The sequence below is a fragment of the Danio rerio genome, chromosome 5 (assembly GCF_049306965.1).
Source record: "Danio rerio strain Tuebingen ecotype United States chromosome 5, GRCz12tu, whole genome shotgun sequence".
NCBI lineage: Eukaryota > Metazoa > Chordata > Actinopteri > Cypriniformes > Danionidae > Danio > Danio rerio.
The window spans coordinates 70,004,490-70,031,641 of record NC_133180.1 but is presented as its reverse complement, the minus strand read 5'-3'; the positions used below and the strand labels follow the sequence as shown (position 1 = coordinate 70,031,641).

General features: G+C 38.7%; 1 protein-coding gene across 4 annotated transcripts in view; it reads left to right on the top strand.

The window, feature by feature from the left end:
* The window catches only part of pappab (pregnancy-associated plasma protein A, pappalysin 1b), a 252,884-nt gene that overhangs the window by 67,977 nt on the left and 157,755 nt on the right, over positions 1-27,152 (top strand). For all 4 annotated transcript variants that reach the window (XM_073949695.1, XM_073949694.1, XM_009301935.5 and 1 more), the window contains 1 exon segment: positions 7,598-8,669. In XM_073949695.1, the coding sequence (XP_073805796.1) occupies positions 7,598-8,669 (1,072 nt within the window).

Here is a 27,152-nt window from a genome sequence, read left to right as displayed (position 1 = left end):
CAAAGCTTAGTGTGATCAGATTAAAAGTTGCCTAAAAAACTACACTTAGAAATGAACAAATGAATAACTAAAATAATTAGACAACCTAATTATGGTACTAATATATCCTTTTGTGTGTGAAATTAATGTGTAAATATGTGATTATATTTATGTGCTGATAAATAACAGCTCAACATTTTCATAGACTACTATCCTATTTTAATATTAATAAAAAAAATGCTCTTAATTTTTTCCACATTTCTTAACAATTTTCTGTTTGTAAAAATGTATTCCATATTTCTTTTACTGATGTTTTACCACATTTACATTTTTTTTTCCTATTAAAGGAACGAAAATGTAATTTTTCACCAAACACATTATCTGTTTTTTTTCCAGATTTTTAATTTAATTTAATTTAATTTTATTTTATTTTATTTTATTTTATTTTATTTTATTTTATTTTATTTTATTTTATTTTATTTTATGATGTGTAATTTTTATGTTGTTCTTTAGTTTAATTTAATTTAATTTAATTTATTTTAATGTTGTTTTGTTTTATTTTATTTTATTTTATAAATTATAATTTATCACAAATTATAATCTAAAAAAATAAGCTATTTTATCTATGTTATGTCTTAACTTTGAAAGGACATACCCCATAATTAAAATACAAAACTTTAAGAATAGCAACAACAATAGATGCTTTAATAAAGTTGTCAGAAGTCAACTCTACCAAACAGCTGCTGTGCTGGTGTCTTTCTTTTTCGTAATGTTCACTTTGTAGTGCTCTGTCCATGGTGCTGGATACTGAGATTGAATGAACTCAAGATAGAGGCTTTCATGAAATATTGGATAGGATTACAAGGGTACGCCAAATCCAATATAAAGAGCCAACCGCATTCATTTCCAAAATGACATTTTAGGTTCAGCGTGTACTTCGTTTGACTGCATCGATTTCCTAAAGTAAGTTTATTTGCAAAGTAAGCAACATTGCATTTGTGCTTTTCCTCAACACTGTTTATCATACAACACTTAATATAAAGCCATATGCAGTACGTAATACACAAATGAATGAAATATCAATTGTGATCAATATAAAATCTGCTTTTTTCCCAGAATACATCCATCAATTGAACCCCTCGTCTCTTTCCCAACCCCGAGCCCCTTTGCACGTCAAAAGAAGTTCGGTTCTGGCAAGAAATGTACCTGTTTGTTATTTCCCACTTAGTGGTCTCATTCCAGGATTTCACAGATTGTAATTTCCTCAGTTTTATGGCACAATTTATTTTTATAGATGCTGGCAGTGGTTCTGCTGGCAGCTCAGAAGTGAGAGGGGAACTACATGCTTCTGTCTGCTCTTTTTACTGTGGTGCTCCCGAATGAATGATCCTCTTTAAAGTGGTCAAACGTAGCGGTCAAAAGATCCGCGTGTATTCAGCTTGAGCAAACGCATTTAAGCACTTTCCCTGTCACTAGTGGCTTGTCTACATTTGGAGTCATATTACATATTGTATGTAGTGAAAAAAGTCATGTTGTGTTGTAATATTTTGCCCTGCTACTGTGGTAACGGTTTACTGCTTATTCGCAGTTTCAGCAATTACCTCTACCAAACATTTCTGTTCTGTATAGAAACAGTTTTCAGCTAGGTATTGCTACAGCTAGGTATTGCTAGAAAGTCTTACTAGTATTAGTTGTGTGGTATTAAATGGAAAAGTGTGTTTTCAACAGGTGGTTTGTTAAACCCACTCACCTGTGTGAGGCACACTCTGCATGTTTTGAGGTTTGTGTGGTGTATATGTGGTGGGGGAGGGGGTGTTGGGTAGTGTATAATGTATATAATTTTAAGTTTATATACTTTTTTACATTTTCAAAAGCACATACTAATACTGTATATAGAAATATATATATATATATATATATATATATATATATATATATATATATATATACATACATATATATATATATATATATATATATATATATATATATATATACACATACATATATATATATATATATATATATATATATATATATATATATATATATATATATATATATATATATATGTGTGTGTGTGTGTGTGTGTGTGTGTGTATTTATACACTCACGGGCCACTTTATTAGGTACACATTACTAGGACAGGGTTGGACCCCCTTTTCTCCTTTCGAACTGCCTTAGTCCTTTGTGGCATAGATTCAACAAGTTACTTTAAACATTCCTCAGAGATTTTGGTCCATATTGACATGATAGCATTTGAGTACAGTGAACTCATTGTCAAAAGAAAGTAGTTCCTCATTTTAAAGCCGCCTTTCCACTGCACACGACATTTGGATACGACTGACGGAATACGCCCCCTTGTGGCAGCCGCACAGTATTTTCAGTGTTGTCGTGCACCACGGGGGAGAAGGTGATTCTCAACGGTGTCCGAAATAAAGGACTGCAAAAGCAATAGCCTTTATTCTTTGTGCGTTTACATAGTTTAATGGATGAATGAATTCTAGAAACTCATAGACCGCTAAAATATTGGAGACAACATTAAAAATATATAATTTTATTACTCTCTTACTTACATTTATGAACAGAAAAGTTTTTCTTTAATATAGACTTTTTGTAATTCAAAAAATAACCAAATAAACTCATATTTTTCATCTTGCGCGCACGGACCTGCTTGGACAACACTGGAATACATCATATCCGGTCGGCAGGGCGCATACGGTCTAGTCGCAGGAGTTCAAATATTTAAACGGATCCGCAGCTCAGTTCGGATCCGAATTTTCCGCATATGGAAATGATCGGAACTCAACGCAGCTCCCGGATCAAAAGGGTTTTTGATACTCTCTATGTTTGATTTTGTTTTTATACACAATTATGCCGTCAAACTGTTGTATAAACGCAATATCACACACGTAGCAGTGCGATATGGCTGTATATCGGCACTGGTGGGGGCACTAAGGCAATGCACACCTCCCACCAGTGCCGATATACAGCCATAACGCACACGAGTGTGATATTGCGTTTTTACTACAGTTATATATATATATATATATATATATATATATACACACACATAATGTTGGGCAGTAGCGTCGTTACAAGTAGTAATTCTACTAGCTTAACTACATTTCGCAGTAGAGTGGCGGTAGCGTTGCTAATTACTAAATCAAATTGCTATTTAGTATTGAAGCTATTATTTCACGCAAGTAGCGTGTTAGTGTCCGCACAAGCTACATTTACTGATTGCGGATCGTTAAGTGATGCCCCTGCCATTCACGAAGCTGTAAAGCCGGTGTTTCGCCGATAAAAGTAAATGCATATGATAGCAAGAATAGCGAATTCTTCTTCTTTGTGTTTCACAATTGCTGCCATCGCCCGCTACGGTTGGTGATGTCTTTAATCAATTATTGGGCTGACACAGAAACTAGCTTAACTCAGTAAATTTTCCAAGTAGCTTGCCCAACATTGTGTAAAGAGAAACCAAAAGCAAAGTTTATGTATTTTTTATATTTTCAAACAACATTGTCTACAGAACAAAACACTGTTATACAATGACTTGGCTAATTACCCTAACTTGCCTAGTCAGCCTAATTAACCTAGTTAATCGTGTAAAATATTATCTACTGTCATCATGGCAAAGAGAAAAGAAATCAGTTATTAGAAATGAGCTATTAAAACTATTATGTTTAGAAATGTGTTAAAAAAAATGTTCTTTCCATTACAAAAGAAATTGGGGAAAATGAATATAGAGGGGGCTTCTGACCGTTCTGATCATGTGGAGATTTCCTTGTGCAGAAGACCCTTTCTGTCTTTACCTGCAATTTTCTTTGCTCAGCAGTTTGCTGGATTAAGCAGCACTGCGGTGTGGATTTGCAGCGCTCGTTTGATTTAATTTAATCGAAATGTTAGAATTACTAATTTCGAGTATTCCCAGTATCTGATTTCCGCAGTATCGACACACTCTTACACACAACGGACGATTATGAAGGACGCGTATGCCATTAAATGTAAGAATATGTTTCCTTCTTTGGCTTAGCACAAGCTTTCCAAATGAAACAGGAAGAAAGGATTTTAGAGCCCCTATCATAATACGGACTGTGCCTGAAAAAGGACCATTTTTTTTATTTCAAAAATCCCTACTGCTGAGGCACATTTCAAGAAAATAGACTGAAAATTCAAGTAACCTTTGCTCTGTTGATACAAGACCACACTGTCTGGGCCTGATTACTAGCAGATGCCTTCTCGTATGCCTGTAAGTCCTTGGACTGGACTGTTGCAACCATTTGATCATGGGAACCACGTCGTGTTCCCCACTTTTCTGGACAAACACTTGCCGTGTTTCCTCATTTTGAGCGTAAGGCTGTGGTAACTTACGCGGTGATGCGTCAATAAGTTTGATGAATTACTGCTGTGCTCCTCTCATTGACTACGTTTACATTGCCATCAGTAATCAAATTATTTGCCTTAATCTGAATAACACAATAATATGATTAAGGTGTTTACATGAGTTGCGTTTTGAATGTTACTTTCATGTTTTACTTGTTATAGCACATAATTTGATTAACATCATTGCGTCACCATGCTATCCACGTTTCCTCCTGAGTTTCATGTAATTTTGGATGTTTCATTTTTAATGTGTCTACTTTAACTGCAGTTTGGCACTTTCACTTTCATTCAGGAACATTTCATGCATGCCCACTGTTACAACCTCTTTGATGTTAGTCTAGGGTAAAAAGTTATAACATTTAAAAGGTGTGGTACTTTTAAATGTGATGGGTGAAAGTAAAAGACACAAACAACAAAACTGCCAACAAAAGTGATTTAACGTACAAAAAGTGAAATCAGAATAATGCCCAAATATATATACACAATAAGAAGAAATATTTACAATAATAATAAAGTAACAAATTAAACAAAGTATCAAACAAAATTAGGTCAACTCAAGAGTAAGGGGACACTAGTGAAGCCAAGTCAAAGAAATGAATATAACAAAACAATTCTAGTTTAAAAGCAAACCCCTTACCTCTCTAGAAGCATGAAAAGAAAAAGAAAAGAAAAATCTTACCTATTCTAAACTCTTTATAAAAAAAAATAATACATAGGTGGCATTCACTTCTTACCTGGTGTTTTAAACAGTGGATTGACTACGTGTTTGTATGAAGGAAGTCGTACGACATCTTCCCTGTCCACCTTACTCTGAGGACAAAGTCAACTCTCAATATAATCTCTTAATTTTGTTTGCCAGGTAAGAGTTGTACCAAAAAGTAACAAACAAACAATCGAAAATAAGATGTACAAAAATCACAAAGTAGTTCAAAACTGGGCAGAAATAAAACTAAATAATTTTATCCAAACGAAAGTTAAGCAAAAATAACGAATAACAAAATCATGTCGCGCTGTCATCCGCTCACCCTCGCGTCCTTATATGTGACAGCGCCACGTCACCCAATGATGAGTGACTGGTCTCCTGACCAATCGGCTTCCGCAAAGGCGGACCTAAAGGATACGACAGGCAGAGATGGGGAGAGAGAGAGAGAGAGAGAATGGGATGCTAAAATCCCACCAATATATGGCAACCGTAACACCACTTAGACAAACGAGATATTGGATGTGAGTATAAACTGCTGGAAGAGTGTTGTTTTAATGGAAATGTATACTGCATGCCGTATAGGAAAAAAACCTTCGCATTCCACGATGCAGGTGTCTGTGGTCCTTCAATGACTCGGTAGGTGCAGAGAATAGTGTCAAAGAGCCATGTGTATAGACTATCCTGTCACAAAATGTGACACAATGGTAATAGTTTGGTTGCGGCGTTTACATGTCTGTACTGCACTTAAAATCCTTAATCCTTACTTAAAATTCCATAATTACATGTCTGTTTAGTTCGATTATGACTTTAGTCAGATTAAGGTAATCAAAAATCACTGTTTACATGGTAGATTCTTAATCAGAGTATTGTCTTAATCATATTCGAGTTGGATTATTGGTGTCCATGTAAACATACTGTTTTTCAAGATACACCCATATTTGTTTAATGATATATAGTCAACATATAAAATGGAGGTCATACCTTATTTTGATCGTCCATTTGTTGAATTTAAGCTACATTGCATCTAAATGCCAACTCATTCTCATTAGATTATAAGTATTAGGTTGGGGTTAAGGTTAGTGTAAGTTGACCTGTACTTGCAAAGTTTCTTATAGTCAGTGAAATGTCTGTTGAAGGAGCAGTATCAACAGATATTAAACAGAGAGTCTACTAATTGTCAAATGGACCATCAAAATAAAGTGTTGCCAAACTTTATCAAAAGTGTTTTTCAAAATTGTCCTCTAAGACAAGTTTGGGTGATGTTCAAAAGTTTTACGACAGCTTTGATGAAAGGTTTTGAATCACTTCAAATGCTAACTACTTTACATCTGGTGTTTAATTTTCAATTTCACAAGGTTCTTTTTACAGTATTGATAATGAAATTTAATTTAAATATAGTCCATTAAATAAACCTAAGCATTTATCTAGTTATTCAAGCATAAATTGCACTTTAAGCTACAAATATCTAGCCAATTTATTAGTGAAATATCATGTTTTGTCATCATGGCAGACGCAAAAGTAGTTAGGTATTAAACAATATTCATTCATGTCCTTAGCCATATCACCCTGCAGCCCAAAGATTTACTCACTAAAGCTAGGCAGGGCTGAGCCTGGTCAGTACCTGAATGGGAGACCACATGGGAAAACTAGTTTGCTGTTGGAAGTGGTGTTAGTAAGGCCAGCATGGGGGCAGGCGCTCAACCTGTGGTCTGTGTGAGTCCTGATGCCCTAGTATAGTGAAGGGGACACTATACTGTCAGTAGTTGCTGTATTCCGGATGAGACGATAAACTGAGGTCCTGACTCTCTGTGGTCCTTAAAAATCTCATGGCACTTCTCGTAAAGAGTAGGGGCATAATCCTGGTGTCCTGGTTAAATTCCATCCCCATCCACTTAATTGGCTTCATCACTGTCTCTCCCCTACACCTATAGCCGGTGTGTGGTGAGCACACTGGCGCCGCTGTCTTGTGGCTGCCGTCGCATTATCCAACTGGATGCTGCACACTGGTAGTGGTGTGGAGAGACCTCCCTTATGATTGTGAAGCGCTTTGGGGGTATGACCATGTGCTATATGAATATACATTACATTACATTCATTCACTCATTCTCCTATGGCTTAGTAAACTGCAACCAATTCTGGCTTATGTTTTATGCAGCGGATGCCCTTACAGTTGCAACCCAGTATTGGGAAACATCCATACACACTCATTCACACACACACTCATACACTACAGCCAATTTAGTTTATTCAATTCACCTATAGTGCATGTCTTTGGACTTTGGGGGAAACAGTTTGGCTCAGCCGGGACTCGAACCAACGACCTTCTTGCTATAAGATAAAAGTGCTAACCACTGAGCCACCACGTCACCTTTAACAAAAATTGGTGTTTTTTTTTTATCTCATCATTTAGAAAAAAACTTGAAAAAGATTGAAACTTTTATAAGTGAGCTAATAGATAATGTTGTCTTCAACTGTATTTCTGTTTCAAAAATGCATTGCTTTTTCTAACACGTGTCGTTTTTTCTACAGGTCTCTACGATAAATGCTTCTACGCATCTAGTGATCGAGGATGGCTATTTGGCGTGAAAGCAGTGAGTGACCAAGCCAACCGCGACCCTCGATTCTTCTTCTCCCTCAAGACGGACCGAGCCCACAAGCTTACCACCATCACCTCCAACACAGCCTACACTCCCAATCAGTGGTCGCATGTGGCTGTCACCTACAACGGCCTCTTCATGAAGCTCTACGTCAACGGCGCACAAGTAGCTGTGAGTCGAGACCAATCAGGCGAGATCTTCAGCCCACTTACCAAAAAATGCAAGGTGCTGATGATCGGCGGAAATGCTTTAAACCACAACTACAGGGGTACGATGGAGCATTTGAGCTTGTGGCATCAGGCTCTGACTCAACGGGAGATCATTAGATCCATGCGTCAAGGATTGGCCCAGCTTGTTGACCTCTCTCAGCTAGTCATCCACGAAAACTTCGAGAACATGTCAAGACGCTGGTTAACAGTAAAAGACGGCAGCTTTCCTCGGTTGGAGCATTCAGACCGAAGCCTAGCGAGTGACCTTAGTGATTCTACGCTGAAACCTCCAGCTTGCGGACAGACTGTGTGTGACAATGTGGAGGTGATTACAAACTACTACCAGCTCTGGAGCTTCCGCAAACCTAAAACGGTGCGCTATCGAGTGATAAACGTTTACGATGATGACGGACGGTTTCCGACGATTACAGAACACCAGATCAACCTTCAGCATCAGCATCTGAACAACGCTTTCCGTGTCTATAACATCACCTGGGAACGCACCGTTCACAACGTCTACAACTCGTCTTTGCGAAATCGATTAATACTGGCCAACTGCGACGTCAGTAAAGTGGGCGACGAAGAGTGCGATCCTGAGTGCAACCACACACTTACAGGCTTCGATGCCGGATTCTGTAAGAGGCAGATTGCTCGTTGTCCTGAAAACAAGCAGGGGAATGGGGTTTGTGACCCGGAGTGTAACTGGGACAACTTCTATTATGATCACGGGGACTGCTGCAACCCCAACATCACCGATGTCACCAAGACCTGCTTTAATCCAGCGTCACCCCTCAGGTAATTCTTAAAACTTATTCATACACATAATTTCACATGCTTATTAATTGGTTATGCCTTTAACTTGTGAAAAAAAAGTTATCAATTTCCATGCTTTTAATTTTTTGGTTTTGCTTTCAACACATTTTGAGCGCAAGGCTGTTGTAACTTACGCCTGAGATGTTGTGTCATAGGAGGAGGCAGTGGCGCAGTAGGTAGTGCTGTCGCCTCACAGCAAGAAGGTCGCTGGGTCGTTGGTTCGAACCTCGGCTCAGTTGGTGTTTCTGTGTGGAGTTTGCGTGTTCTCCCTGCCTTCGCGTGGGTTTCCTCCGGGTGCTCCGGTTTCACCCACAGTCCAAAGACATGCAGTACAGTTGAATTGGGTAGGCTAAATTGTCCGTAGTGTATGAGTGTGAATGTGTGTGTGGATGGTTTCCAGAGATGGGTTGTGGCTGGAAGGGCATCCGTAAAAACTTGCTGGATAAGTTGGCGGTTCATTCTGCTGTGGCGACCTCGAATTAATAAAGGGACTAAGCCGAGAGAAAAATGAATGAATGAATGTATCCACCAAGCAGGCACACAACGTCATAAGACAGTAATATTGGCTTAGATTTAGGTTGTCATGTCAGGTGACCAAAATTAAATGTCTAGTCAGCATCTGAGGACAACGTTATTTTCACGCCCAATAACAACGTCAAATGATGTTTGGTTGGTTTTAGGTTGTGTTGGAAAGTGACCAAAATCCAATGTCGAACCAACATCTCTAATCAATCTCAAATACTGACATTTATTTGTCAGGTATGGCAACCAAAATCCAACATCTAAGAGACGTCATAGTGGCAACATCCACACAATGTCAAGCTGTAACATCCTTAGACGTTTACACTGTATTTGGTTGATTTTAGGTTATAAAATATTATAGGTTATTTTAGGTTAATAAAATTATACCAATATAAATAGTGTAACTGTTTTTATTGTAAATCATTTTTAAAATAAATGTTTTTCATATGTCCTTTTTTATCGTAGACCATCCTTGTCATTGATCCTTGCGCAAGAGTTTTTCTTCTTGTGATCCTCAAGGTTAAAAGTTCATAGCTGTTTAAAGATTTTGGGAAGAAGCAAAGGGAACTCTAGGGCGCAATAACTCTCATTCCTATGTGTGAAGCTCTCAGCTATTTTAATTCACTTCCATTAATGTATCATGACGTGATGTCCTGAAAACTGCTGAACCGGAGTCAGAGTTCTGGAGCATGAATTAACGTATACAGGAATGGATGAGGGACAATAAAACACTGTGAAGGATGAGTCTCGGCCCTGCGGTTTGGTGCTCACTGTTTGGTGTGTCTGTACGAGTGAGATTCAGTCCTGTACTTTTGTGTTTCATGCATCCCCGGAGTCCGTTTTGGCACAGATTCACTGCTCAGCAACCAATCCCGTTTTACTCTGCGGGTAAAATGAACTACTCTCGTGGTGACCAGATGTGAGGAGATTCTAGACATAGTTCTTCTTTTTTGTGCGCTTATAAAAGTGATTTGATAGAGAGTAAGTGGGAATGGAAACTATGTCCCACCGGACAAGTAGAGGAGCCAATCACATCTTCACAACACTATTACTTACAGCATTAGAGACTCTTCTGGGAGACTTGCTCAGGAAAAAGAACCTTCCAGAAATATGTTGAGGTTGTGGGGGCACTGGATACTGTTGGGGTAAAGCTCTGTGTTTGTTCTCCGCATGATGGAACAAACCAGAGGTCTCTTTTTCAGCAGTTCCTGTAACCGTACTTACTGTGTTAGTTTTGTCACAAACGTGAAAACTCTGAGACTACTGAATGCTGACAATCTGGAAATCAGGATTCAAATCTGGAACTGTGTTAGAATAAACAAAATCATTAAGCAAAGAAACATAGATGAATCAATTGAAATATACCATATTCATTCATTTTCTTTCAGCTCAGTCCCTTATTTATCAGAGGTCACCACAGCGGAATGAACCACCAACTATTCCAGCATATGTTTTACACAGCGGATGCCCTTCCAGCCGCAACCCAGTACTGAGAAACACTCATACACTAAATCTTACACACACACACACAAAACGGGCAATTTAGTTGATTCAATTCACCTATAGCACATGTCTTTGGATTGTGGGGGAAACCAGAGCACCCAGAGGAAACCCACGCCAACAAAGGGAGAACATGCAAACTCCACACAGAAATTGAACTCGAACCAGCGACCTTCTTGCCTTGAGGCAACATTGCTAACCCCTGAGCTTCTGTGCTGCCCTGATATATACCCTATGTTATTGTAAATATTCAAGATTAGGGATTTCCTTGGTCATCGATCACACAAAAACAGCAAAAACCCTCATTTTGTAAAAAACCCTATGATGAAAATAATGATTGTAAAACAAAGAAAGATTACAGCTACCATTTCTGAAGGTTACAGCGGTCAGAAACATAGGGTGAACTCTCAGAAATAAAGGTACATAATCTGTCACTGGGGTGTCACCTTTTTAAAAAGGTTAAACTTTTCTGCCTTTAAGGTACTGTGAGGTACACATTTGTATTTTTGTAGGTATTAATATGTATCATTACTGGTACATCACTAGTCTCTTACAGGACTTAACCAGTCTCTCACAGACATATCAAGTCTCTCATAGACGTCACTAGTCTCTCACGAGACTAAACTAGCATCTCACATCACTAGTTTCATCACTAGTCTCTCACAGGACTTAACTAGTCTCACAGACATCACTAGTCTCTCATTGGACTTAACTAGCCTCTCATAGACATCACTAGTCTCTCACAGGACTTAACTAGTCTCACAGACATCGCTAGTCTCTCACTAGACTTAATTAGCCTCTCATAGACATCACTAGTCTCTCACAGGAAATAACTAGACTCTCACGTGACTTAACTAGTCTCTCATGTCACTAGTCTCTCACATGGCTTAACTAGACTCTTACATGACTTATCTAGTCTCTCACTCGTCACTAGTCTCTCACATCACTTATCTAGTCTTTCATTTGACATAACTAGTCTCTCTCAGGACTTAACTAACCTCTTACAGACATCACTAGTGTCTCACGTGACATAAATAGTCTCTCACAGGAATTAACTAGTCTCTTACATGAATTCGCTAGACTCTTACATGATTTAACTAGTCTCTCACACGTCACTAGTCCCTCACATGACTTAACTAGTCTCTCACAAAAATTAACTAGACTCTCACACGACTTAACTAGTCTCTCACACATGTCACTAGTCTCTCACCGGGCATAACTAGCCTCTCATAGATATCAATAGTCTCTCACAAGACTTAACTAGTCTTTTACATCACTAGTTTCAACACCAGGCTCTGGCAGGACTTAACTGGTCTCTCAGACATTGCTAGTCTCTCATAGAAATTAAATAGTCTCTCACAGGACTTAACTAGTCTCTCACATGACTTAACTAGTCTTTCACAGACATACCTAGACTCTCACATATTTAACTAGTATCTCACGAGACTTAACTAGATTCTTGCATGACTTAACTAGTCTCTCACAAGACTTAACTATATTCTTACATGACTTAACTAGTCTCTCACACCCCACTAGTCTCTCACATCACTTAACTAGTCGTTCATGTGACATAACTAGTCTCTCACAAGACTTAACTAGTCTATCACATGAATTTGCTAGACTCTTACATGATTTAACTAGTCTCTCACACGTCACTAGTCTCTCACATGACCTAACTAGTCTCGCACACATGTCACTAGTCTCTCACCAGGCATAACTAGCCTCTCATAGACATCACCAGTCTCTCACAAGACTTAACTAGTCTCTTACATCACTAGTTTCAACACTAGTCTCTCGCAGGATTTAACTAGTCTCACAGACATTGCTAGTCTCTCATAAAACTTAAATAGTCTCTCACAGGACTTAACTAGTCTCTCATAGACATACCTAGACTCTCACATGCATAACTAGTCTCTCACGAGACTTAACTAGTATCTCACATCACAAGTTTCATCACTAGTCTCTCACAGGACTTCACTATTCTCACAGATATAGTCTCTCACAGCACATCTCCAGTCTCAGAGGACTTAACTAGCCTCTCACAGACATCACTAGTCTTTCACAGAACATCACTAGTCTAGCTACACTACTCTTACTACTCCACTGTGATCTTGATTTCTTGTTCCACATCTTCCTGACTCTAGAAGTCTCTTAACGAGAACTTTGTCACTGAGGTTTTTCCAGAGACTTTCAATCAGGTTTAGATCAGGACTCTGTGCTGCCATTTCATTATTTTAGTGTTTTCCGTTTCAATGAACTCCATTCATTCTAACAAGTCACAAGTCAGTAAAAATGTTGCGATTCACCTTGTGGCTGGTTGATTTGACTCATGCTCATAACACTTTAATGACTTAAAGAGCCCATATTATGGGTTTTTGAAAATTACCCTCCATGTAGTGTGTAACACAGCTCTAAGTGAAGTGAAGTATCCAGCTAAGGCTTAAATCTGTTAGTGTACAGTGTTTAAAACTGTTGATTCATCTATAAAAGAGTCGACTCATAGTGCTTCAAACGAGTCGCCTTGATACCGATTCATTAGGTGTTTCGCCATGACGTACGAACGAAACCAAGTTATTCACGTGCACGCGCAAACCCGGGAGATTTCAAACCTGAGGCCCCGCCCTCTGACGCAGAAACCCAGACACACACACACACACACAAACACACACACACACACAAACATGCCGGTCGATTGAAGTCACACTGCAGATGGATATATTGAGTCTCTACCCAAAGATGAAACCTCAGCATTATAGCCAAGCAGTTGGAAACTACTGGAAACTTCTGGAAGCTACATGCTACAAAGAATACTTCATCAGCGTTTGTTAAAGAAAGGATCAGTAAAGAGTAACTTACTGATGGATGTCAGGATGGGTTTTTCTTCCTCCATTTCTCAAGTGTAAGTATGTGCGATTAAAGTTGCCTCGTTGACTCTAGCTTGCAAATGTATTTAGTTGTGATTTGTTACTTGTAACCGCGTGTACTGTATCAGGTTAACTGGCTATATTCTCTTATCGCGTGCAAAGTCACGTTAAAAACGCGACACGTGCTGCTTTGTTAACGGAGCTCCGTGGACGAGGAGTAGTGTGTGTGTCTGTGTGTGCGTGTGCGCGCGCTGTCGTCCGGAGGTGTGTGTGTTTGTGTGTGTGTGTGTGTGTGTGTGTGTGTGTGTGTGTGTGTGCGCACGTTGTCGTCCGGAGCAGGGTTAAGTGCGTGTGTGTGTGTGTGTGTGTGTGTGTGTGTGTATGTGCGTGTGTGTGTGTGTGTGTGTGCGCGTGTGTGTGCAATATGTGTGTGTGTCTGTGAAAAGAGCAGAGTGAGAAGCTAGGAGATCTCCTCAACTGTTTTTGGAGTTTTTGCTCAATAAAATAGTTAGTCGTCTGAATTTTCAAGTCCATAGTCTGTATATACATTGACCCACTGGCAGCTAAAATCCACGCCTACACTATCGAGCGTGTATGAACTGTGATTACTTTTATATTGCTGATTAGCTGTTTGGCTTTTCACTCTCTGACTGAAGGCAGTCGACCAATCGCAACAGGCTGTCATTGGTCCAATCAGCGCAGATTAGCTTCGCGCTAAGGAGGGGTTTGGGAACAAATGAATCACTGGACGATTCATACAGGAGTCGCTGGGATAATTAGGTAAAAATAAATGCAGATTATAAGACTATGAAAGTGTTTTTTGACCTTGCATGCATATTAAACTGTTGTTGGAGACCCTTACAACCAAGATATGACCCTATTTCATGTATAATATGGGCTCTTTAAGAATTTAAGGTCATTCAAAAAATTATTTGAAAAAAGCAATCAGAAACCAACTCGGCTGAAAAAGGGGTCATTCGATACCCAATAGTATTAAACAAAGCATTTACACAGGTGGACTCAGACTTGTGTAGCAGATGCTTGAAAATAAATTTGCTGATTATTATTTAGTGCAGTTTAGTGTTTTTAATCAGAGCAAACAAGGGCATTTAGGGACAGCTGCAGATCTTTGCCAGATAAAAAAAGGGGAATGTCAAAGTCCAGCATTAAAGTTTTATTTTTCAGAAACTAAATATGGTTAAATGATTGTATATTCAAAAGCTGTAAATCAGAACAAATTAAATACCAAATGCATCACTTACCTTTGAGAGGTATTATAAATTACAATATTGATTTCAGGTTCATTGCATAATCACAATGCTTCCTGTCCATCTGTGGTTTCAGATCCTCAGTTGGCTGTGTTTTATTTTTATTTTTAGTTGCCAGGTTGTCCTGTTGATGTTTGTGTGTGTTGGAGTGTGAGATGCGACTCCAGCGTGTGGTCAAGCGAAGAGCTCTCCAACTTGTTGCTTGTTTTGATTTGATTATGGTATGTCTGGAGAGCTTTGCCGAAGGCTGCATAACGAAGTGATTTGACATTCCTTTTTGATTGTACAAGAATGCATGAACAAAGAGTTGTGCAAGAACAGAACAATGAAATCAAATGCTGTGGTGAATTTGTTTTCGCCTGCGACTCTGCAGATGGCGGAGTCAACTTTAATATACGCCATTTTTAACAGATCTTTTTATTAGGAAGTTTATAAGATGTCTGGTGTTTAACCATGTTTTTTTTCTGTAATTTGTGTGATATATTTAATTGGGTTGTAATTAATAATAATATTGTTGACTGATGTGTGACTATATGATGTGGTCTCTGTTTTAACGAATAGATGGTCAACTATATGTTGACCAAAGCTGCATTTGTTTAAAAAGAAACAAACTAAAATAAAATGGAAATGAAATAAAACGGCAAAGTTATTTTTTCTTTTTTTTCTTTGTGATGAAAATCACTGATTTTGTGACGGTAATTCCGAAATTTGCGGACAATTTTGCGATTTAAAGTATATACTGTATATAGATGTATTAGGTAGCCTAATATGTTAGTTGTGCATTCTGAAACAATGACACAAATCATTAAAATAAAGCTTCTTTATTTTGGTCTTTTGTCAAGACAAGATCTGAAACGGTAGGGATTAAGCTGTATTACTCTTAGGTTGTATTACTCTTATTTTTATCCATGAGTTTACCTTTTTCTCAGATTTCACCTTCTGGAAGCCTCTGACATCGTCACACATAGGACTTGCATAGGGCTTCCCCTAACGTAAAACACAGATTGCCGTAAAGTTCGTCAATAGCAGAAAGCGTTTTCTCTCGCTGGTTGCAGGGAAAGAGTTAAAAGTAATAATATACCAATTTGACGCACATCATAAAACCAGTACATGTAGAGCACAAATAATGTCCTTCAATTTGTCTCTTAAACCAAAGAGAGAGATCGACTTAGAAAGTCACTTACCTGTTTTATAATGATTTGATCTGCTGTAGTTTAAAATTACGTTTTTCTCCTATAAGGACTCTCTGTTGCCATCTTGTGGCGGAACGTCAACTGTCGTTGCTCTGCTCAGTATGACAGGCTGATGAATGTCGACACGCTGTATTTCAAAATATAAATATTTAAAATAGGCACTATCCTTATAGATAAACGTCATAGTTGCAATATAAACAACTACATTCTCAGCTGAAAAAGCCTCAAAAGTACATTATGTTGTCCAACAGCTGCAATATTTGTCAGACTAGTGAGTTTATTGATCTGCTGTCACTATAGGTGAGCGGAGTAATACACAAGGATGAAGAGGCTGTAGGAGTGCTGATATTGCAGAATATCTGACGGCTATCAGCCAATCAGATTCGAGAACCGGACAGAACTGTTATATATAAATATATTGCAAGAATTAAAAACAAAACAGATTTATTAAACCAATATATTTATTAAAAAAAATATCTTATTCACAGAACATGTTTAGAATTAGAAAGATTATGCATTTAAATTAATGGGAAATATTGGGAAAAAAGATATTGCAAACTAGAAAATTTATACAAAATTGTATACGTTTTGTTTCTCTTGAATTTTGAATTCTGTTATCATACATTATTTTGTTAGATTAGCTCAAGATTTGGCTTCAGTACTGACTAGTCTAATGTACATGCTCAAATATAGTATTTTAAAGCTTCCTATATAAAATATTAATTTAAATGAGAGATTTGTGAGGTGTACTCGCATATGTTGCACACTGAATATATCACACTGACCCTAAGCTTAGCACCTAATAAACAACAGAGACTTTTTGTGTCTGATAGCGTAAATTGAACAGAACACAAAGTAACAAAATGATCACTTTTCAGTAAACCACTGATGACATCAAGTTGTGCTTTGAATGTGTGCTTTAAGTTGTTGCTTTTAAACGATATAACATCTGAATGACTTTGAGACGGCAGGGACGGTGGGAGAAACTACGGTTGAGTGAGAGCATATAAAAATGAGTGAAGTCAATATAATTGCCTCCTACATCTGGCTCATTTTCAAGCACCTCAGACGAGCTCTCAGTGTCAAAAGGAGTGACATCATCGCTGCTTTAATAACTAGCTGTTTGGTTTCCGTTCCTCAGGCTTTATGCAGATTTGATTTAAACATGGTTGTCTCTACCTGAATTACTCACCAGCCATGTTCACACTGAGGATAGGACATTATATAATAGAAACAGTAAAGATATATAGAAGTTTAAAAGAAATAAGTTTTACAATTACAACTGTGTAGAGGAATGATCTTTATTTCTAATTGAAAAATGATAAAAACATTTACATACACTTGTTATTTTAGGGGCTTAAACATCTGTGTAACATCTTTAAAAGCCTCTTTATTTTATTATTTTTCTTTATTTTTTGGTTTGAACGTTTTTTAAGGTGCCTTATTATGAAAATCTGGATAAACCTTGGCATAGCTGAATTCATTTCAGAGTTCAGTATATTGAAATGGCCATACTTCAGCTGGCAGCTAGCTCTCTGCAACTCTCACATGGTCGCCCACTGAAGCTAACCAGGGCTGCGCCCGGTCAGTACCTGGATGGGAGACCACATGGGAAAGCTAGGTTGCTGCCGGAAGTGGTGTTAGTGAGGCCATCGGGGGGCGCCCAACCTGCGGTCTGTGTGGGTCCTAATGCCCGCTATACTGCCTAATGGTCCTAATGGACGCTATACTGCTCAGTAAGCGCCGTCTTTCGCATGAGACGTTAAACCGAGGTCCTGACTCTCTGTGGTCGTTAAAAAAATCCCAGGATGTCCTTCGAAAAGAGTAGGGGTTAAACCCCGGCATCCTGGCCAAATCTGCCCACTGGCCTTTGTCTATCATGGTCTCCAAACCATCCCCATATTCCAATTGGCTTCATCGCTGTCTCCTCTCCACCAATCAGCTGGTGTGTGGTGTGTGGTGTGCGGTCTGGCGCAAAATGGCTGCCGTCGCGTCATCCAGGTGGATGCTGCACACTGGTGGTGGATGAGGAGATTCCCCCCATTGTGTGTAAAGCACTTTGAGAAAAGCACTATATAAATGTAAGGAATTATTATTATTATTATTATTATTATTATTATTATACTGTGAGCCACAAACACTATTGTTTTCTCGTTCTCATTTAAATCTTGTGTGTAAAAAAAAATAAAATAAAAAATAATAGAATTAAAAAAGTACCAAAAACTACTGTTAAGACTGTTACATTGTATAGAAGATCATTAATCAGACCCCTTAGTTTCCCCTCGATTTTGCGAAATCAACAAAAAGTCTATGCAATATGCGATCCTGCAAAATTCTTAATTTAAACGCAAAATAATCACAAAAAAATGTAAATAATCTCATAAAACATCCAATTCCAAACCATATGATCAAATTATATTTCTGTTAGTTTTTTTTAATTACTGTTTTAACATATGCTGGATAAGTTGGTGGTTCATTCCGCTGTGGCGACCCCAGATTAATAAAGCGAAAAGAAAATGAATGAATTAATTGTTTTACATTACTTGTAGACGTTGCATACCCAGCGCACATGATGTATTTGAGTGTCTCTTGAAAAATGACGTCTCATCTGCGCCCTCAGTAAGCAGACGAAGCGCAATTGATTTACATGTGAAGTCAATGCAAATACTAGACATCCTGTGGCGCAAATTCAGTGAATAACAAGGCATGAATTGGGCGCATGTGCATTTGACGCACTTCAGACTGCAGAAGAAAGTATATGCTGGATGTGACCGAATTGTAGGACATTATTTTTGCTTTACATATATGGCTGGTATTATGATGTGTGTCAAATTGATAAATGATTTTGCTTAACCCTTTTCTTGCCGTTGACAAGTGTGGAAAAAAAAGAATATATTTTTATTACTTTTGTGTCTTTATTTTTTATTCAAAAAAAAGGTTAGAATAACAACAGATTAATCAATCGATTTCTTTTCTATGATCCCATATATATTTCATCTTTCTTACCATTGTAACGAAGTGGCTGACACAGAGGGATCCATTTGCAGTATTTTTATTAAACACAGTTTAATAACAAATTGCACACAGATGTTGTGCGTGCGCAAACTCACATCAAACACAGTGGTATATCGTCGTTGGGCTGGCGGTAGGTAAACACAGGATGAGTATGCAGGCATGGGTCAGGCGGCTAGTAAAGTCGTTAAGCAGGCTAGAGTTCAATGCAGGCGGCGAGGATCAAAGTCGGGATTCAGGCTGAAGTACAAGGCAGGCGGTAGGCAGGACTGGGTCAGTAAACGAAGCAAAATCACAACGGAAAAGCAGGCAAGGATGAGACCGCTCAGTAGTGTTAGCCGGGGCAGAACAAGACTTCGCAATGAAGCTGTGTGTGTGTGCTGCTTATAAGCGTGAGCCAGGTGATTAGGAGATGTAGTGCAGGTGTGAGTGCTAATCAGTCAATGGATGATGTAATGTCAAAAGTCCGGTGATGATGACCTCTGCTGGCCAGCGAGAGGAATGACTGGGACCAAGTCGGTGACAACCATGTTGCATACTTCTTAGAAGGAACTGTTGACATTAGGGAAATAGCAGAATAAGAATAATAAATATAGTGGCCTTGCTCCAGAATTCTATCTAATAAGACATATAGACATGTCACAAGGAGCTGAATGCTTGTAGAAATTCTGAAACATATTGAAGATGCACTAAACTGTTTAGTTCTGGTATGCAGAGAAGAGTTGCAGAAAGAAGAAGTATGTTTGGGTACAATAGCCCAAGGACTGCAGAATGACTGATTAATGACGTTACACCAAAACTCCACCTGTTAATATCAGTTGTGTATATATGCTGGAGTCAGGGAAATGTAAGTTAGTTGCGAATGCATTGGGGGTATGTAACCCAGAGCTCTGTCCTCGAATTATTCATTTGTATCGGTTGTAACAAGTGGTTATTTGTGTAACGAAAGGGGCTGACACAGAGGGATCCATTTGCAGTATGTTTATTAAACACAGTTTAATAAAAACAAGCACACAGATGTAATGCGTTTGCGAACTCACATCAAGCACAACAGTGTTACGTTGAAGGGCTGGCGGCAGGTAAACACAGTATGAATGTTCAGGCATGGGTCAGAGGCAGCCGGCGAATATCAAGGTCGGTGTACAGGCTAGAGTTCAAGGCAGGCGGCTTGGATCAAAGTCGGTAATCAGGCAGAGGTACAAGGCAGGCGGCTGACAGGACGAGGTCGGGGAACAAGGCAAGCAACGGGAAAGCAGGCAGTGTAGAGAAATGCTCAGTAGTGTTAGCCGGGGCAGAACAAGACTTCGCTATGAGTGAGTGTGTGTGTGCTGCTTATATGCTGGAGCGTGGGTGATCAAGTGGATGCGCTTCAGGTGTGCAAGCTATCAGTTTAAGTCAGGGGTCTCAAACTCAATTTACCTGGGGGCCGCAGGAGGCAAAGTCTGGGTGAGGCTGGGCCGCATAAGGGATTTCACAAAAAAAAAAAAGTCCTCAAATGTCATTATTAACAGTTTTAATTATTTCTTCTGAACATGAAGTGTTCTGAACATTAATAGAACATTGAGTGAAAATTATGAACAGTTCTTCTGAACATGGCATCTTTTGCCTGCTCCTTGCTGCCAGAGACTTGACAGCGCTTCTTCTTACAAATCTGAACCACATTTGGCTTTAGAGCGGAAGCAGTTGAGACCCTCAGTATGGCTTGGGGGAACTCACTCAAAACTTCCATTCCCTCACCCACTGCAGAGTGGATGCGCGCGTACTGAAGAGCGGTGTTATCGCGCGCGTACTGATCAGCTGTGTTGTCGCGCGCGTACTCAAGAGCTTTGTTGTCGCGCGCCTACTGAAGGGCGGGACCGAAGGTGTGCCGCGTCGCAGGGCACTTTTGATCATTTTGGAAGGGCACTTTCTATCCAAGACTAAAAAGGGCATGTGCACTGCACAGGATGAGCCCTATGTGTGCACGTGCCTGCCCTCACCTAAAAAAAGGCGTATATATGTATAAATAAAACACCCCCACCCCACTCCAGTCACATCAGTCTGTACCAGTCTGTATCTACCTATAATATATATATAAGATGCAGGCTGTAGCTAGGTAGGTGGCAGGCTGCAGATAGGTAGCTAAGTGGCAGGCAGGGGCAAGAACAGCTTACCTTGGTTCTGGCCGGCGCGAGTTCCCTCCCTTCCCGCCCATCACAGCGTCTAACAAAGGGGCGGGGTGCGTGGTGACGTCACCGGCATCCCCGCCCCTTTGTTTACACGGCGGGCGGGGAATGCCAGTGACCGATGTGTACGGATAGAATCAGCGGAGCGGGGAGCGCTCTCACTCCCCGCTCCGCTGATTCTGTCAGTGTACAGCGGTCGGCGCGGGCCACAAAATATTGCACTGAGGGCCGCAAATGGCCCGCGGGCCACGAGTTTGAGACCCCTGGTTTAAGTTGATAATGTAATGGTTAATAGTCCGGGGATGGTGACCTCTGCTGGCCAGCGAGGAGAATGACTGGGACTGAGTTGGTGACAATTTGGCCATTGACTGTCAATAGAGATGGTTGTGTGTGAAACTTCCGGTAGATTAGCTGTTTCTAAAATACTCAGACCAGCCCGTCTGGCACTAACAACCATGCCACATTAAAAATCACTTAAATCAGCTTTATTCCCCTTTCTGATGCTCGGTTTTAACTGCAGCAAATGTCTTGACCATATCTACATGCCTAAGTGCATTGAGTCAGAGAATTTGCATTAACCAGCAGTTGGACAGGTATACCTAATAAAATGGCTGGTGAGAGTATGTTAAAGTGAAAAGCAATCTTTAATTAAACAAATCAATTTAACACACAAGTTAATCGATAAAATCGATTTATCACCCAGCCCTACTTGTCTGTGCCTATCTGCTACGATAATTGTATTAGTGAAAATCTCTATATGAGTACATCTTAAAATGGCTTTTTGTAAAACCGAAAAAGTGTGCTCTCTTTGCCCGCTGCTTTATACTGAACAAGGAAATCCAACTCAAACAATAAGAGTATCTCCAATAGCACTGCGTGAGGCATAATCTAAGCCGCGGCTTGTAAACTAAGCCAGCTAATAGCCGGTTACCATATCAAGGATTTACACTGGAAAAGCACACTCTTAGCACCTTCTCTCCCCCTCTGGAAGCTTGAGAAACCACGTCCACAAAAGTGGCGACCTAAAAAAAACGAGACTGAGATCCTTCTCCCACTTCATCGCAGGCAGCACACACACTTAAGCACACAACCGCAAGGTCCACCCCTGGTGTTCAGAAGTAGCTTTGGATAAAGAGTTAAGCCCCGGTGACAGAAGGATTTCCTCTTTTTAAACTGCAGCAATTAAACAGTCCTTTACCATGGCATCAGGAGCCCAGCTGATTCATTTGCGAGCGGAGCTCTTTTCACTGGGGGAACTTCCATTGCACCGCATTAGCATCACTGGACGCACACAAGCTTATTCGGTTTCAAGGAAATAGTTTCAGTCGGGCTTCAAACATATTAGCCTCCTAAAATAAAGGAAGAAGCTGTTGATGTTGGTGCTTTGTTGCAATGTCGGTGTTTGTTTGCACTCAAAAAATGCTCAAAAAAGTTTTTTGGGGGACAACTTAATTGTTTATGTTGAGTCTGCTTAAATTTGTAACCATGATGAAGTTAACTTAGTCGATTTGTGTTGGGACAACATGGAGGAATTGTGTAAAACATTCACAATGGCGGTTCATTCATTCATTTTCTTTTTGGCTTAGTCCCTTTATCAATCAGGGGTCGCCACAGTGGAATGAACCGCCAAATTATCCAGCACATGTTTTACGCAGCGGATGCCCTTCCAACTGCAACCCAGTACTGGGAAAACAACTAATGTTGTCCAACACAAACTAAGTTAACTTAGGGTGCTTTCACACTTGCACTTTTGGTCCGCACCCGGGTTTGTTTGACGTCAGAGTACGGTACATTGAGCTAGTCTGAACGTGTCTTCTGAACTCGGGTGCGCACCCACAAGCCATACTCGAGTCCGCCTGAAAGAGGTAATCTGGGGTACGGTTCATGCAAACTCTGGTACGGTTCACTTCTGATGTGAATGTAATCGTACCAAATGATGGAAGTGAACCGCCAACACTACAAAAAAATTTTTTTATAACGTTTATTTGTTTGTGTGTGTGTGTGTGTGTGTTTGTGTGGGTTGCTGGGTGAGTGGGTGGGTGTGTGTGTGTCTTGTGTCTGTGTATCACGTACTGTACCTTGATGACAAGTGGGACTGAGCCATGGCAAGCACAGTGGTAATCTTTGCTTGTCTCCTCCAAAAACAGCTTCTGCAGACATCGCGTTATGTTCTGAACGTTTATAATGTTTTTGTGGCAGATAGATGAGAGTCGCTTTCTGTATGTCCAAAACCAAAAGATTCAGTAAAAGCAGAACGGCCGTGATGTGCTGACATCTTTCCATCTTAGCGCTTTGCATTTGGGTTTTTTTTACCTAGCAACAGCCGTACACAAAACAGTAGCTCAATGACGCAAGCGTACCGGTGTTCAGAAGGAAAAAAGACAGTGGGAACACAAACCAACTGAGAAGGTGGCAAGAGGGGACTTGGATATGGTCCAGGCAATTAACCCAAATGTGAAAGCAACCTTAATTGTTTTTACAAATTTAAGTGCACTTAAAAAAAATGTACTCAACTTTCAACCCAAGGACTGCACTTGAATGGATTAAAGTTAAGTCAACTCAAAAAAGGTCTGCAGAAATTTGCCTTACAATTTTAAGTTGAGTCAACTTTATTTAACAAAAAGTAAAAAAGCTATTTTTAGGTCATTTTAAAAGTACTTTGAACAAACAGCTGTTTGATTCTAAAGTGACGGTATACACAACTTGTGTTGAGTCAGCGTGAATGAAATGACTGTCGATGGTTTCGGCATTTAATAGTCGAAATACAGGAGTCAACATTTGAAGTGGACAACATTTTGTCACCTTCTATCTGACATTTTTGTCAAAATTTTGTTATTGACATTCTTATTAAATGACAACATATTTACATTATGGGATGTTTTTTATAAGTTGTTTATGACATTTTAGGACTTCTTATCAAAATAAAAAAAAAATGTTACACTCATACTGTTTGCTATATGGAATGCAAAAACTTTGAAGCTCAATATCTCAAAATCGTTTTCAGAACGCAGATAGAACCTTATAATGCCAAGGTGACGATTTGTCCAAAACAATTGAACAGCACCCATTCTTATCTCATGACAGTTTTGAAAAACTTTTTAATCCGATTCAAATGTTGACTCTATAACTTTTTATTATGCATTTGCTTAGAAATGTCTCAATGGGCTGCTTTTTAAACCAAAATAACAATTTTATAAATTTAACATGTTTAAATAATTTAAATATAATATATATATATATATATATATATATATATATATATATATATATATATATATATATATATATATATATATATATATATATATATATATATATATTTTTTTTTTTATTTATTTATTTATTTTTTTTTATTATATATATATATATATATATATATATATATATATATATATATATATATATATATATATATAATTTAAATATAAATGAATTAGGGGGGGATTACACCGAGCTCGCTTTTCTGTTCCAAAAAGGCGAGGCGCACGTGGCGGTTAGGTAAATCATTATAAAAAGTCGCCTCTCAACGTAAAAATCGTGTTAGGTGTGGTCGGCTGCAAAATATATTTTTTCAAGAGTTCACACTTAGATATGCTAAGTGTTAATAGCTGATTTGGCATGCTGTCCCGGGAGAAAACCCTGAGCTCGGAGATAATTGAACACAAGGCTCCTGCCAAGTCGATAGGCAAATAAAGGGGGTCCGAGATCAGGTAGGTCTCGAGAGCTCCCCTTGGAAAAGGAAAAGATGGGGTGGATGGGGGGATTCTTCAAAAAATGATGATTGGGCAGTAGGGTAAAATCGATCTATTTATTGTAAGCTTGACTCAATCTGATTGGATTTTTACTGATTAAAGACGAGAAGCCAGCTGTGACAAATCATATCACATGCTCCTCTCGAAATTAGTTTATAAAACTTCACTTCAGCATCGATATCGCAATCTGATCGTTCGCAATTAACAAATCACAGGATATGTAATGCAAATATTTTTATATTATAGTATTATGTTATAATTTATAATTTTATTATAACTAATATAATTATAATACAATTACACAATATAATAATACAATAATACAATCATTTTTTGATGCCTGTGACTGTATAATGATTTTAAATGCATTCAGGAATATGCAATTGTTACTTTAATTATAATTAATTCTATTGAATTATTTTTAGTTTTTTATGATTTAATTACTGAGTGTACCTGGATACTGTTAGACTGTTTTTTTCAATATCTTGCTGCTCTTAAATGAGTCATGAAAAAATAGGATGGAGAAAAAATTGTTCTTTATAGAGCTGCAAATCAGAATATTTTTGTAACATCACTAAAGTGTAATGATGCTAAAATTCAGTTTTGCCGTGACATGATTTCATTTCAGTATTACAAATTGAACTATTACTGCATAATGTTACAGTTTCATAAACATTAAAACAATTATAATGTTTACTTGCGATTGGAAGTGTCGCACATGACAAAAGCTGAAAGTATTTATGACCAGACAGTTCAGAAAGGAATGTATTTTTTTTAATGCAGGTGTTTCCTGTGGAAAAGTCTCAGAGGGACATAGGAACATCCATATCATTCTGTACATCGCACTCATTCTCCTGAGAGGCTGCCGTGAAACTGAATGCAGAGTTATTTTCACAACATTTTGATTTAGTTTTAGTCTTAAGTTTTTTGATTTAGTTTAAGTCATATTTGGGTTGTTTACACTAGTTTTAGTCATCAAAATTTTCTAAAATTTAATTTTCATTGAATAAATGGGTTTTAACCACAGCGGTTCGTAATGAAGTTCTGCCGAATGACTAAAAAGTTATCAGTATGTTGGTAAAAAACTGTACATTTCTAGTCAAACCATTCTTCTGCAATCTCATACCAAAAACGGAAATAAGGGCAGAATTAATAGCTAAACATGTGGGAGAGCGTTAATATAATGTGATTGTATTGTATTGCAATATGGAACAATTAAGTGTTGATGTTAATTCAAAAGTTATTCACAAATACTTGATACTGAAATGATTTAATGACAATAAATCTCTATGAGTACAACTGAATTAATTACAAAATAACAGTATAAAAATGCTAATACATATTATATAAATTGTACCCAGCTTAAATGTAAAATTAAAGCTACCAGAGGTGAAAGGAGAGACACATGGGGAGGGAGTAACAAAAAGAGCAGGCCCAGAAGTTAGCCTGATTGCAGTACAGTCAGAGACTCCAGAGGATGAGAGGAGCAGAGCTTAAAAGAAGCAGACCAGGAAAAGACAGGCCAGGAAAAGAGGCAGAGCAGCGTTTACCACCTATTTTGTATCTTTCTTGACCATGTGACTAAAGCCCAAATGCTGAGACATTCAAACTAACCAATCAACATGTGACCATATCGTAAAAGTCCACATACTAGGCCCTGATGTTATCAGTATCTGCCTTTGGAGTCAGTATGGACCTTCTTGAGTCAAAAAGACATGTTTTATCATATAAACAAATGCATATAATAATTTAGTCTCTTACATCATCAATATACTTATTAATTTAGTCATCTAAAATCAAACAAGATTAATTGAATTTCAATAAATTAATAATGCATATGCAGTTAAAGGTAAAATAATATTCATTAATTCATTTTCTTGTCGGCTTAGCCCTTTATTAATCCGGGGTTGCCACAGCAGAATGAACCGCCAACTTATCCAGCAAGTTTTTACGCAGTGGATGCCCTTTCAGCCGCAACCCATCTCTGGGAAACATCACACACACACTCATACACTACAGACAATTTAGCCTACCCATTTCACCTGTACCGCATGTCTTTGGACTGTGAGGGAAACCGGAGCACCCGGAGGAAACCCACGCGAAGGCAGGGAGAACATGCAAACTCCACACAGAAACGCCAACTGAGCCGAGGTTCGAACCAGCAACCTTCTTGCTGTGAGGCGACAGCA